This window comes from Notolepis coatsorum (assembly GCF_963971535.1).
Source record: "Notolepis coatsorum genome assembly, chromosome: 1".
In the NCBI taxonomy this organism is placed as follows: domain Eukaryota; kingdom Metazoa; phylum Chordata; class Actinopteri; order Aulopiformes; family Paralepididae; genus Notolepis; species Notolepis coatsorum.
In genome coordinates this window covers 89,471,428-89,485,170 of record NC_140165.1, presented here as the reverse complement: position 1 = coordinate 89,485,170, position 13,743 = coordinate 89,471,428, and the positions used below count along the sequence as shown (strand labels likewise).

Genomic DNA, 13,743 nt, shown 5'->3' with positions numbered 1-13,743 from the left:
GTAGGAGTCGCTGTCCACAACGTCCAATCCCCACCCACCGGCTTTCCCACTCTCTAACACTGCCAATTGTGTTAGTATGACGGCCGGCCAAGCCGGAAGCAACGCCGAGAGCTAGGCTCGTTACCAGCATATCTTGTGTTAGTGGCGAGTGCCTTTCCCACTGCGCCACCCAGCCGCACCACTTGACTTCTATTTTATACTTATTTTATACTTATCTATTTTTTATCTAGCACACTCTCAGGAGCAAAACAGAAAGAAGCATTTCATATAAAAGTATTCTGTATTTTTGTATGACAACTAATAAAGAAACTTGAACTTGAAACTTGAAACATTATGTGAAATTGTCCTCTACCGTCTGGTGGCGGCTGCTGACCAAATTTTTTGGTGAAGCACAAATTATTATATATTAAATTATATTTTTAAAACATCCCCCACTGTGTGTGTCAGTGGACACGGATGAAAACATATTAACATTAGGTGACGGCGCACCTGACCAGACACGGATGCAAAAAATTACACATTCGGTGACGGCGCACCTGACCAGACACGGATGCAAAAAATTACATATTCGGTGACGGCACACCTGACCAGACAGATGAAAACATATTAGGTGATGCGTGACGGCACACCTAACCAGACACAGATCAAAACATATTAGGTGACAGCGCACCTGACCAGATCAAAACATATTAGGTGACAGCGCACCTGATCAGATCAAAACATATTAGGTGAAGGTGAAAAGGAAAGATGAAATTACCTACCTGGGTTCCATCCTAGAGGCAAATCTTTCCTGTGACAAAATGGGATCCAATGTAATAAAACTAAGTCAACCAACGAACTAGATTCCTGTACCGGATCTCCTCTCTGGTAAACAAGAATACCTTGAAGACTCTTAACAGGAGCACTCATTCAAGGGTACTACGACTATGCTTGCACCTCATGGTACCAAAGCACCTCAAAGGCACTAAAAACAAGATTACAAACATCACAAAACAAACTGGTCAGACTACTGCTTGACCTTACTCCTAAAACCCACCTCACCCCTGCCCATTTTGACAACCTAGGATGGCTTAGAGTAGACGACAGAGTACAGCAACTTGCAATGGGCCTGGTCTACAAGATACACTACACCACTAAGATACCCATGTGCATGTCGAAATACTTCCCAAAGGTCAGTGAATACCACGACCACAACACCAGAGGGAGTTCCACAAATCATGTTCAACCCAGATAAAATCATTTAAAAAGTTTAAAAAATATATATATATATTTAATAACTTTTTTTTTATAAAAAAAAAAACATAACTTAGAAATGAGATTGCATAGGTCTATGAATCGAGATCGCGATTTTGTTTAGATTAATTGCCCAGCACTACTGTGTACAGTAAGTTAGCTTGGTGATCATCATTGTGATGTAATATAAGCTAAGCTAAAGGTAGCTAACAAATTGGCTAGCTACTGTTAGCATACAAGCTTTTACAAACACGGTACTTACTTTTTCATCCTCAACTTTTTTTCTGATCCAGATGCATAAGTCCTCCATGTTGCTGATTTATACTTCGGTCCTTTGGTGCAAAGTTTCTTTTAGCCTACAGTGCTACTGCCTACACAGTAATGTTACTGACTGTACAGGGCTCTCCAAGCCCTCTCAAAGCAGGAAATGGTTGGATAGGAAATGGTGTTCTCAGATTGGTGTAAAAAAAAAAAAAAAAACGTGTCAGTACTGTCAATCATTCAAGCCCCATTCAAATGAATGAGTGAGTCTAAGCCTAACGGGTGTGCACTTAGACCAGTTACTGTCCAATCAAAGGTGCTATTTTGCTGCCACACTTACATTAGCTAGTGAGGCACTTGAGGAATGTGCCTCACTACTAGCCAATGTAAGTGATTGGGAGCTGTGTATCACTTGAAAAAAAAATTAAAAATCACTGGAATTTTTTTTCACAGAGGAAAACATTTCTAAAAAAAAAGTATGTATATTAATAATATATATATATATATATATATATATATATAATTTTTCTGTATACTAGTGAAGTACTGCCTCACTAGTAGTCATGCAATAACCTCCACTGCTACCGTCCTCTCCCGAGTCGGACAAGAAGATGGATACCAATTTCTTCTGTGTTCAGTAGAAAGCTATCCGGCTGCATCTAGCCTAGCCTGGCACAAATGACACAATACAGACCACTAGCCTAGCTTAACACTTGGGGAGAGGTGTTGGCCAATCGCTATAGGCTAGCCGGTCTGTAACAATGTTGCTGCCAGATGGGCCTTCTTCCTGCATGTGACTATTTTACGCATGCCCCCCCCCCCCCCCTTCCATTTGAACGTTGTCGATTCCTGCTTTATAGTTTAAATAAATAAATTGGAAATGCAACAGAACTAAGCTGGTTAGAATAACAACATGCAACTTGACATTTCTGATTGTCATTTATTGTTGAGCCCCCATGTCAGAAAAATACAAAAACTGTAAACATTATTTTTTTAATATAGCCTACACTTAAATAAAAGAATGTATTTGAGATTCTCTTAAAATTTATTTATTTTTTGAATTTTTTTTATTCTTAAACTAATTTAATCTATTGAATCGTAGTTACATTCAACAGGTTGTTATTCCTCTGACTTCTCTGTCTCTGGTCTTTCAGAAGAGCAGCGCGCACACACACACACACACACACACACACACACACACACACACACACACACACACACACACACACACACACACAGAGCTCCCTCCCCGGGCCCCTGTCCTGTAAGCTATGGGCTCGTGTTGCTACACGGACATGTTTGTATGTTGCACGGTACCTACTAGTAAACAGTCAACCCTCCGTCTCTTATTATATGTGAACTAAAGAGTACAAGGTTTACACAACAGCCCCCACCCCTTTTTTTGTATTTGTACCTGTACTAACTGCTGTCAGCTGTTATCTCTCTCTGTGTGTCTGTATGAGCCTGATTAGCCAGCGCCAGCTAGCGTCAGCTAGCGTTGGGCAGCGCTAGCTCCGTGGCTGTTCTAAAGCATTAGAGTAGTTTTCAATCACTGCACTTAGAAACAGTCAAACAGTGGGAGCATTTCGGGAGCATATGACCAAAACCCAGGCAATTTAGAGCGTAAGGAATCGAATAGTCTGCCATGGCTACATGCTAACGCTTATTGTTTTGAAATGCGCAACTGTCGGAAAAAGGAATCGATAGTCACGGAGGCATGCGATTCCAAGAATCGGACAATTAGGAACCGGCTCCCAACTGGAACCGGTTTTCGATTCCCATCCCTAGTGGGGATAGGCATTAGGCAGTGTCCTGCAAGGTGCACAGAATTTATCTAAAATAAGGCCTGTCCAACTTAACATAATTCTTGTGTTCTTTCATGAATGATGTAGGGTAAAAACTAGAAAACGCAAGTAAAGTTTCAAACTGTAGTTGGTAAAGTAATATGTTATTTTGGCCCCAGATCTACCCAGGAACATGGATGCTTCTACTGGACCGAAGGAGGAACCCAGAGACCCACAAGACTTTATACTAAACATCAAAAAAGAAGAGACTCTGGACTTTCCAGACCACAGGGATATTTCTACCAGACTGAAGGAAGAGCTCACCGATGATCAGGAGATCTGTAAGTTATCAAATCAAATCAAGATCAAATGTAAACCTTGCCTACCATCTAAAACGCACTGTTCCATGTTGTAGCCATATCAGTCTTCAGCTTGGGTGGCAGCTCCAGTAGCCTCTGTTTCTGCTCAAGGGCATGGTTTGTCATGGGGCTGCAGTTCAAGAGTCCATTGTTTCACCTAATCCTCCCCAGTAGTCGTGACACAGAGGGCAGCTTCAAGAGATCGCTGTGAGGTTGATGATGAAGTTACATGTGAGCAGCATCATCGATATTACCAGGTCGGAAATGTTGGTGTACTGTATACCTAATGCGTAACTAAGTAAAGTGAACTAATATGTGTCTGAAACATCTCATTCACGTTTGCACCTGTGTGGCTACAGTCAGTCATATAAAACGTTAGTAAGTAGTGAAGGTAACAAATGACTGATGGCTGCTGCAACCTTTTCCTTTGTCTCTTGGCATGGCACCACTTTCTGAGTAAAAAAGCAGATAGGATGATATACCTGGGCTCAAGTGTGAACCATGTATCAGAAACCTTCATTATCAATGGTGCTGTAGGGGCACAGATCTTTTGAAATTAAATAAGCTATGGACAGTTATTTGCTTCACTTGTTCAGAGTCTGCTGTACATTTAGGAAAGTGGTGCAGGATGAGTTGGATGGTGCAGGATGAGTTGGAAGGTGCAGGATGAGTTGGAAGGTGCAGGATGAGTTGGTTCATCAGAATGTTTGCTACTAGAGGTTCTTGTTCCACTTCTTTGGTCTCTGGGCGATGGTGTACGATCGGGGCATAGGATGTCTTCATAAAAGTCCTCATAAAAGTCCTCATGTTTGTCATATTGCCAAAATACATCACTGCCATTTTGCAAAGCTTGCATATTGTGTGTCTTATCAAGCTACTTCTTCCCAGAAGTCGGTAATGCCGTTTTTAATAGATTATTTTCTTTTTCACACAAACCAATCCAGTAAAATGATTATACTCGGATGAGCATAATAAACAAAGTACTGGACTATAAATACTTAGTTACCGTCTCCCTCTGCCCCAGGTTCACCCAGCGACCTACTGATTATTAAAAAGGAACAGGAGGAGGACACACTTGACCCACCCGTGGATATTTCCTTTGAGATGAAGGAGGAGGACACGGACCAGGATATCGGTATGTTACTTTCTCCTTCTACCATTCTATCATTTATAAGACTTTGTTTATCTGAAGATCTTCTCATTCTATCATTTGTAAGATGTACTCTTTCTTCATAGCTTTATCTCTACTCATTCTTTCCCATTGTCAATCTACTGTTCACATTAGAAAATACATTTGCGCCGGCGTGATCAAGTGACGTCATTGGTTGGACGAGTTGTAGGGCGGAAACGAAGCGACATTTCCGAAGCCTTTCAACTGCTGTCGAAAGTGCAGGTTTGAAATGCCATGCTAGTTTTGATTTGGTGTTGATAGACCAAGGACAAATGGAAATATGATCATTTCAATATGATGCAAAATAAACATTTACGCGTGCGTAAAATGTGCCAGATTTTATGTTACATGCGTTTTATTTGTTTGAATATCTTCGCCTATTATTAGAATTTTTTATATTTGGGCTTTCTGTATTTTTTCACCCATCCCAATTTAGTCGTTATGCCAATTCCCTTCCTGGTCGTTGCGCGCATTGCCCCCACTGTCTGCCTGGGGAGGGTGTAGAACTACCACATGCCTCCTCCGATACATGTGGAGTCGCCAGCTGCTTATTTTTACCTGACGGGGAGGAGTTTCACTGGGGGAACGTAAGACGTGCAGAGGTTCACGCTATTTCCCCCTGATCCCCTTTGTAGGTAGGCGAGTGCTTAGTCCACTGCTCTACCCAGCCGCACTATATCTTCGCCGTTTTTGGTCATAGAATGAAACGGTAAAAAATTCCCGAATCTGCCGACTTGGCTCTACAGGTTGGATTTACAAGAGAGCTGTGGAGAAGTTTTGGTCAGACAGTAAAGACTCTATTTATAAAATCACGCTAGTTTTGTGCTGTTTTTTTTGCGCTGTTTTTACTTTTGTAAAGATGGATTATGAGGCGAGGTGAGTCCGTGTGAGGGGGATCTAAAATGTTTCCCAAATGTACAAGTTCGTATGTCGAAGATGAGGAACTTGACGACAGAGAACATACTCGGAGAGGAGTCGGACATTGATTTGATCGACGATGACGCTGAATTTGAGGACCCATCTTTTGTCCTCGACAACGAGAGGTAAGACACTTATTTTGGATGTTTAGTGCTTTTGTTTAGTTTATAACTGTTTATGAATAAAATTTAAATAATGTATTTTCTCACATGTCATTGTCTACAGCCATGATTTGCCTGGGACATCAACCAGCACAATGAGGGGGAGGGGTGGCCAAACCACATCTCAAAGTGTTGACGACCACAACAGGTAAGATAAAAAAAAAAAAAAAAGGATTGCTTGCTTTTGTATTATTACTCAGTTTGCAGATGTTGTAAACTGTCTTTTTAACATGTGTTATTGTCATATATTATTATTACTCAGTTTGCAGACGTTGTAAACTGTCTTTTTATGTGTTATTGTCAGTTATTGCAGACATGATGAGCAGCCTGGATCTACAGGGAGACCTACAAGGAGAGGACAGCGGGCAAACCAAGCCAGGTCCAGGTCAAATTACCTAGACAGGTGAGACAAACTTATGTCTGTTTGTCTGGATGTTTATTGCTTTTTTATTATTACTCAGTTTGCAGACTTTGTACGCAATATATACAGAATGGAATGTTGAGAGCGTTTATACAGTGTGTGCAGAGTGTTGTAGTGTGATATATGAGCAATGTTTTATATGTACAATGTGTGCCATTTATGTGCAGACATGATGAGCAGCCTGGAGCTACAGTCCCGGGATGGAGGACAACCAGGCCAAGACCTCCATCCCAGGCAGCAGAGAATTACTTTAACCTGACACCCTGGAACACAGAAAGGGATCCTGACAGAGCCCCGCAAGTCAGTACGTTCATGCCCCGCAGACCACTAGGACCCCAGCTAGACCCCCACGCAGCATGCTCACCCAAGGAGCTTTTCATGCTGTATTTTTCTACTGATACGATGAAGACCCTGTGTAACAACACTAATAAGAATGCTGCCCAAAACCTAGCAATGGGGGAAAAATATAAGTGGGTTGATATTGACATTGGGGAACTCAACAAGTTCATTGGTCTCCTTATTTATACTGCACTGGTCTCACTGCCTAGTCTCCAAGACTACTGGAAAGTGACAAATATTCTGTCTGTGCCGTTCCCAAGGACTGTCATGTTCAGAGACCGATTCAGGTCAATTTTGTGGAACCTCCACCTGAGCGATCCAGAGGAGGATGTCATAAATGACGCCAACAAGGGAACACCACAGCATGACAAGCTGTTCAGAGTCAAGCCTCTGATCAATGCCATCCGTGATGCCTGCAAGGCCCATTACCACCCAAAGAAGGCCCTGTCAGTGGATGAGCGAATGGTGGCCACGAAGGCGGAAACTGGAATGACCCAGTATATGAAGGACAAGCCAATGCGATGGGGGATCAAGCTCTTCGTGCTGGCTGACTCCGATAACGGCTACACAATCAATTTCAATGTGTACATCGGCAAGTCTCACAAGCCAACAAGTGAGCATGGACTGTCGTACGATGCTGTGATGCATCTAATTCAGCCATCATACCTTGGGACTGGATATCACATCTATGTAGATAACTTCTACACCAGTCCCAAGCTGTACCATGACTTGATGGACTTGAAGTTTGGAGCCTGTGGTACCTACAGGGAGAATAGGAAAGGGTGTCCCAGGGGAGAGCAAATGCCCTCACCAAGAAGTCAGAGAGAGGCTCAGTGAGATGGATCCGAGAGGAGTCCCTGGTCTTCATCAAGTGGATGGACACACGGGAGGTGTCGGTGTGCTCCACCATCCATCCAGCGGTCTCTCCTGGTGACACGGTCCAGAGGAGAGTGAAGGGAGACGATGGACACTGGACGATGAAGGAGATTCCGTGCCCCACCCCCATCATTGCATATAACAAGCACATGGGCGGAGTCGACCTCTCGGACCAGCTGCTCTAATATTATTCCACCTACGGCAAAAATACCTGCTGGTACCGTACCCTGTTCCTCCACTTTGTGGATATCGCAACCACAAATGCCTACATCCTGCACTGTGAAATCAGTGAGACAAAACGGGTACAGCACATGACCCACAAGGACTTCATGACTGAGATGGTGGGCAAGCTGTGTGGAGTGGACAGCACAGGACTTCCTGTCAACAGGAAAGCTGACCATCTTCCTGTTGCCATCGCCATGCCCACAGATTACTCCGATCCCAGACAGAAAGCCACACAGGGCCGAAGGATCTGCCAACACTGCCACCTAGTGGGCAAAAGGAACCTCAGTGCATGGAAATGCAAATCCTGTGATGTAGTCCTCTGTCTGATCATTGGCAGAAACTGCTTTGAAGAGTGGCACAGTTGAGAACAAAAGGATCTACATATAGCCTATGTGTATTACCTGTGTGTGTTAGAAAATAATTGTTTGTACATTGAATTCTGTTTACACATTTGTTTATGTACATAGGCAACCTGAGGGTGCATTTTCATTGTTTTCTAAGTTTCATTGCATTTGCTTATAGTAAAAAAAACATTTTCTAAAACCGTTTTTGTGTTGTGCAGTATACAGTATGAAAACTGTCCGGTGGTATAGGTGAGACTGTGTTGAAAAGAATGATACCAAACATAAAACTATTTTTTAAATGTGAATTATACAATTTAAATCAAAAGTAGCCAAAACATTGAAAATAGCACAGGACTCCAGAGGGTTTTAACGTAATCTAATATTAATTTCATTACATCTGTGTCCCATCTTGTATTGTACAATAATTGTTTCCAAAAAAGAAGCAAAAAAAAAAAACGTCCGGTATAAACTTCCAGTTCTCTATCTGAATACAGATACAGATTATTTTATTGGTTGAACAGATCCAGATAATGAGGTCTCTGCACACCCCTACTCTGTAGTTTCATCATATAAACTCCACATATTTACATTTTACACTATACTGCTATGCACTTTACAGTTATTTTGCAATTTGGTTAGATACCAACTTAATTTCGTTACAATACTGTACAATCACAATACAATTGAATCTAATATGGTTATTCAATGCAAGGGGTCAATCGTCAATGAGGGAACAGGGAAGTGCAGCAAGAACAATATGACTGTATCCACTAGGGACTTGGTCAACCAAATGTTGATCGATGCAGATTACTAGATTAGATTTGGCAGAAAAACACTTCAAAACAAGTACAATGTCACTTTCTGGGTCCATGTAAAGCTGTTGATGTGCTAATACTACTCATCTTACGGATTTACATATTGCATTTTCTTCCAAACAGGGCAAAGTAGTATTTTGTGGGGGTGATATCTGGTAAAAACGAATTGTGGATAGTGAAGCAGTTGCCTCTGGGATGAATTTCCTAAGAATACATACTTAGATTTTGTGGATTTAACAAAAACGTTTTAGTCATCCTTGTTTATGCTTGACTCATCCCTGTTTATGCTTGACTCCAACACAGATATCTTCCCTGACCTTCCCTCCACTCACAAACAGAAGAACAGCGACAATCCAAGGCAATGGTTTGACCAGGATGGGGCAAATGTTACTACAGAAAGACATCTCAGACCCTACTCCTGTGACCAGTGTGAAAAGCTCTTCAGTAGACCAGATCATTTAAAGCAACACCAGCGTGTTCATACAGGAGAGAAACCCTACTCCTGTGACCAGTGTGAAAAGCTCTTCAGTAGACCAGATCATTTAAAGCAACACCAGCGTGTTCATACAGGAGAGAAACCATATAAATGTGATCAGTGTGGAATGAGCTTTATCAGAAAGTATAAATTTCAAATACACCAGTGTGTCTCTTCAGTAAAGCATATAATTTAAAGGAACACCAGCGTATGTTTTCATACAGGAGAGATTGCCTGTGAAGAGTGTGGAAAGGCCTTCACTAATTTGGATAATTTAAAGCAACACCAGCGTGGTCATACAGGAGAAACCATATAAATGTGATCAGTGTGGAATGAGCTTTATCAGAAAGTATACATTTCAAATACACCAGTGTGTCTGTTCATACATGAGAGAAAGTCTCCCCAGGAAGTGAGGAGTGTTGAAGGCACTGGAGAAGTCGAAGAACATAATCCTCACTGAGCTGCACAGCTTCTCCAGGTGTGTGTAAACTCTGTGGAGCATATAGATGGCGTCCTCAATCTGCCTCCTGCCTGGTATACAAACTGCAGGGGGTCGAGGGAGTCATGCACCAAGGGCTTGAGGTGTTGCAGGTAGTCATTGAGCGTGCTGGATTGTCCCTTCTTGGGCACCGGGACAATGCAGGAGGTCTTCCAGAGATGGGGCAGCCTCTTGCCTTGTCAGAACATCTGTATTCATCCTTGATGAGCTGATGTTGTTTGGTTAATACGAAATCAGGATTGTGTGATGATGACCCAGAGTCGGCACTTAACACATTGGGCGCCAAGGACGAAAAAAGTCGGGTTATCTCGCCGGTGGTTGAGCGCCAATCACGAGAAAAGTCGCTATATCCATTCATAATTCATCCATCCAGCCTGATGTTATCATTGGGAATGGCTCTGAGATCGCAAACGGCCAATACCGCCACCTAACGCCTTGCGGTCGGTATTGCACATCATTGGAATCCCTCTGGCTTGGGCTGTGCATCGGTCTAAGAAGTCCTGTCCAGGTTTTCCTTTCCTGGCATGAGTAACGTTTATAACACATGGACTGGGGAGACTCGAGCACCTTGGATTCATGCGTTTTGGTTGATAAACGTTGGAAAGACGGCCGCGATCAATATTTGGAATGGCGATCAGGAATTGGATTAAACAGCGACCTCTAGGCGCTCAAAGTGTTAATAGATGTATGAGATTTGTTGATAAGCACCTCCTGAGGAAAAGTACAGTTGGGCCAAGATGTGCACCGTGGTTCTGGTGAATCGGTAGACAAAGAATACGATCATGCTTTGGTAACTAAGATGAAAAAAGAAAAAAAATAGCATTTCCAACTAAAGACTAACAAAGCCAAGAATGTCTGAAAGGTTAGAGGGCACACTAAAGATCATGGGTAGAAGTTCTAACACTGTTGTACATGTAGAACCCGAGGGGGTTTTCATCACTAAACCACATTAAATTATAACAACTGTTTCACAAGCAAAGTAGAGAAATTAGGGAATGGGACGAGTCCTGCAAAAAGTAGTCCTGCATCTGAGATTTTGGATGTTCATGTGGCACTTCTTTTATTTATTTTAAGAACATTTAATTTCTATTGTTTATAAAGATGATCCATTCAAAAAACACAAATGACAATGGATCAGGAGGTAGAGCAGGCGTCTGGTAATCCGGGTTCGATTCCTGCTCCTCCCGGGCATGGTTGCCTCCGCCGTCGGTGTGTGAATGTGTGAGTGAATGGGTCAAATGTGAGAAACAAATTGTAAAGCGCTTTGGATACAACTATAAATGCAACCATTTAGACAAGTAGCTGTTTCCAACTCTTACTGCCTCGAGTCGGTCTGTCACAAAGTCATGTAACCACCTGTAGGTAGAATTGCAGAGGCCCAGGTCTACCAGTTTAGACACCAGATTATTAGATTGTATGATTGTAATAAAAGTGCTGCTCTAATCAATAAACAGAATTCTAACATGTGTGTTTTTGTACTCCAGTTGTTTCAGCATGTAGAGCCAGTGATATCATCCACACATCTAGAGTATTTGACAGATAAGCTGTAGTGGGTGAATATCCAGATATATTATGATGTACGTCTGAAGCATTTCATTATTACAGTGGTTAAAGGAAAACTCCAACATTTTGGGAAATTAGCTTATTTGCCATCTACCCTGGAGTTAGACAAGAAGATGCATACCTTTTTCTTCTCTGTGCATGCAGTAGGAGTAGGAAGACGTTGGGAACTAGGCTAATGGAGAAACCCATTTCCAGTGACTGACGCTAAGCTAGGCTAACGGTGCACGTCTTCCTACTGCATGCACAGAGAAGAAAAAAGGTACTGTAAATCCTCTAATAGTGGAGGGTACTCGATTAAAGGACGGGCCTCTTATAATGGCAGAGGGTTTGATGCATGCAGACAAATAAAGGCCGGTCTCCAATATAAGGTCGCAAAAAAAAGTATTTTTTTTATTTTTCATGCCGTGATATAGAATGAGATAAACTCTTGCCAATGCAAATCAAGTGCTGCCTCCCGCTACACTGACTATACCGTACATTAACGTTTCCCTCTGGTTGGTGTTAGCTTTAGCGCTAGCTAACGTCATAATATCTAGATCTGTGGTGTCAGCTGGATGACGTTGACTTCGTTTGCAAACGTTAACGTTCGCTATCTATATGGCGTTGGCAGGAGAGGCTGGCGTCCAGTTGACACATTACAGATCATGATGCTATGATAGCGTTAGCTAAAGCTACTGCATGTTATTGATTCAACTCGATTCGACTGAGGAAGTCGAGAAGGTAGGTACCACACGCTAAATCGTCCCCGGACCCCGCAACCTAGTATAGACAGTTCCAACTTCAGTGTGTGAATTACGTTAATCCCACAATTACTCAACTGCACTCAATATTTAAATACCAATGCTAGTCTAAATAAATGTAGACAGACAATGTACGTATTAAAAATAATAATAATAATAATGCAATAAAAGTCTGAAAATGAAGGGATTATGTCCATGAGTGTCATTTTTAGAAATTAAGGCCTGCCTCTTATATAAGCCTCTCTCTAATAAAGGCCTGGTGCTCTTTGCAGCTGAGGTAAATAGAAGACCCGTCCTATATTTGAGGATTTACGGTATGTATCTTCTTGTCTAACTCCAGGGTAGATGGCAAATTTCCCAAAATGTTGGGAGTTTTCCTTTAAGGCTACAGGTCTAAAATCATTCAAACAGGAATGCAGGTGTTTTTTTGGGAACAGGCACAATAATGGGCTTCTTAAAACATGTAGGAACCACACAGACAACAGAAACAAGTAAAAATTAGTGCTGTCAGGCGATTAAAAAAATGTATCTAATTAATTACAGGATTTGTAATTAATTAATCGCATAACCATTTTATGCCTGATATTCTATATTCTATAATCATATTTCAAATTGCATGTGTCCGGATGGCAGAATTCAGTACTGTATCTACAAAACCTTCTGTTTAATCATCTTCCATCTATTAATTTGCTTAGATTTTTCAGGTCTGGTCAATTTGAGCATAGTGTTATTCACAGTCAAAGATAAGAAAAAATGTAATTGATATTCTCATTTGGTTCATTACAATTTACTCAAGCCTAGTAACAGACAGTATTTCTGACACTGGGAATACATTCCCTGAGATCCATAGAATCAGATACCAAGAACATGCAAATGGACCATATAAAAAATAACTCTGTAAATGTGTATTCTACGTTCTTATGGAATGAATGAGATAAAAAAGAAATGTTATTAAATATATATATATTTTTTTTTGTATTATTTTTTTATTATTTTTTAAACAAACATGTATATATATTTTTTTGTAATACATTTTGAGTTAATTTTCATAACGCGATAATTTGCTGTGTAATTAATTAAAATTATATATGCATAGCCTACATTATGCAAAAGTAATTTGCACATAACGCAGCATGGCACAGACATGTCACACGGAGCCCCGCGCCTGCATACAGTAAACTAACTTGATCGTTAATATAACTATTAATAATAATTGTATCTTTACGCTTAATGAAAACATTAAATAATATGTATAGGCCGTCGTTTTGCCTTAACACATTCCCGGCCAACCACGGACAAAAGTGCATTACCGGCCAGATCCTCGTAGGGGCGCTGTCTCGATAATGCAGTGTTCCCTGTGGCAGAACGGTGTTTTCTTTTTTTTGGATCTCAAATGGACTTTCCTGTTAGGGTGAATCTATGCGTGTAGCTAGCATGTAGTATGGAATACGTTTTGAGAGCTGAATTCAGTGTGCAGTAAAGGAATATAGCATCAGCCAATGGATATGGACAGATGGCAATCGATAACTGGAAAATCCTTCTTTTTCACATAAATTACA

At 41.3% G+C, this 13,743-nt stretch overlaps 1 protein-coding gene across 1 annotated transcript in view; it reads left to right on the top strand.

Moving 5' to 3' along the window:
• The window catches only part of LOC311246060 (piggyBac transposable element-derived protein 5-like), a 34,420-nt gene extending 26,251 nt beyond the window's left edge, over positions 1–8,169 (top strand). Inside the window, exons 2-7 of the mRNA XM_084336131.1 lie at positions 3,458–3,619; positions 4,662–4,772; positions 5,731–5,851; positions 5,952–6,035; positions 6,192–6,290; positions 6,476–8,169. Coding sequence (XP_084192257.1) covers positions 3,472–3,619; positions 4,662–4,772; positions 5,731–5,851; positions 5,952–6,035; positions 6,192–6,290; positions 6,476–7,484 — 1,572 coding nt within the window. The 5' untranslated portion in view covers positions 3,458–3,471 and the 3' untranslated portion in view covers positions 7,485–8,169. The remainder of the gene's footprint in view (positions 1–3,457; positions 3,620–4,661; positions 4,773–5,730; positions 5,852–5,951; positions 6,036–6,191; positions 6,291–6,475) is intronic.
• Positions 8,170–13,743: the final 5,574 nt, after the last annotated feature.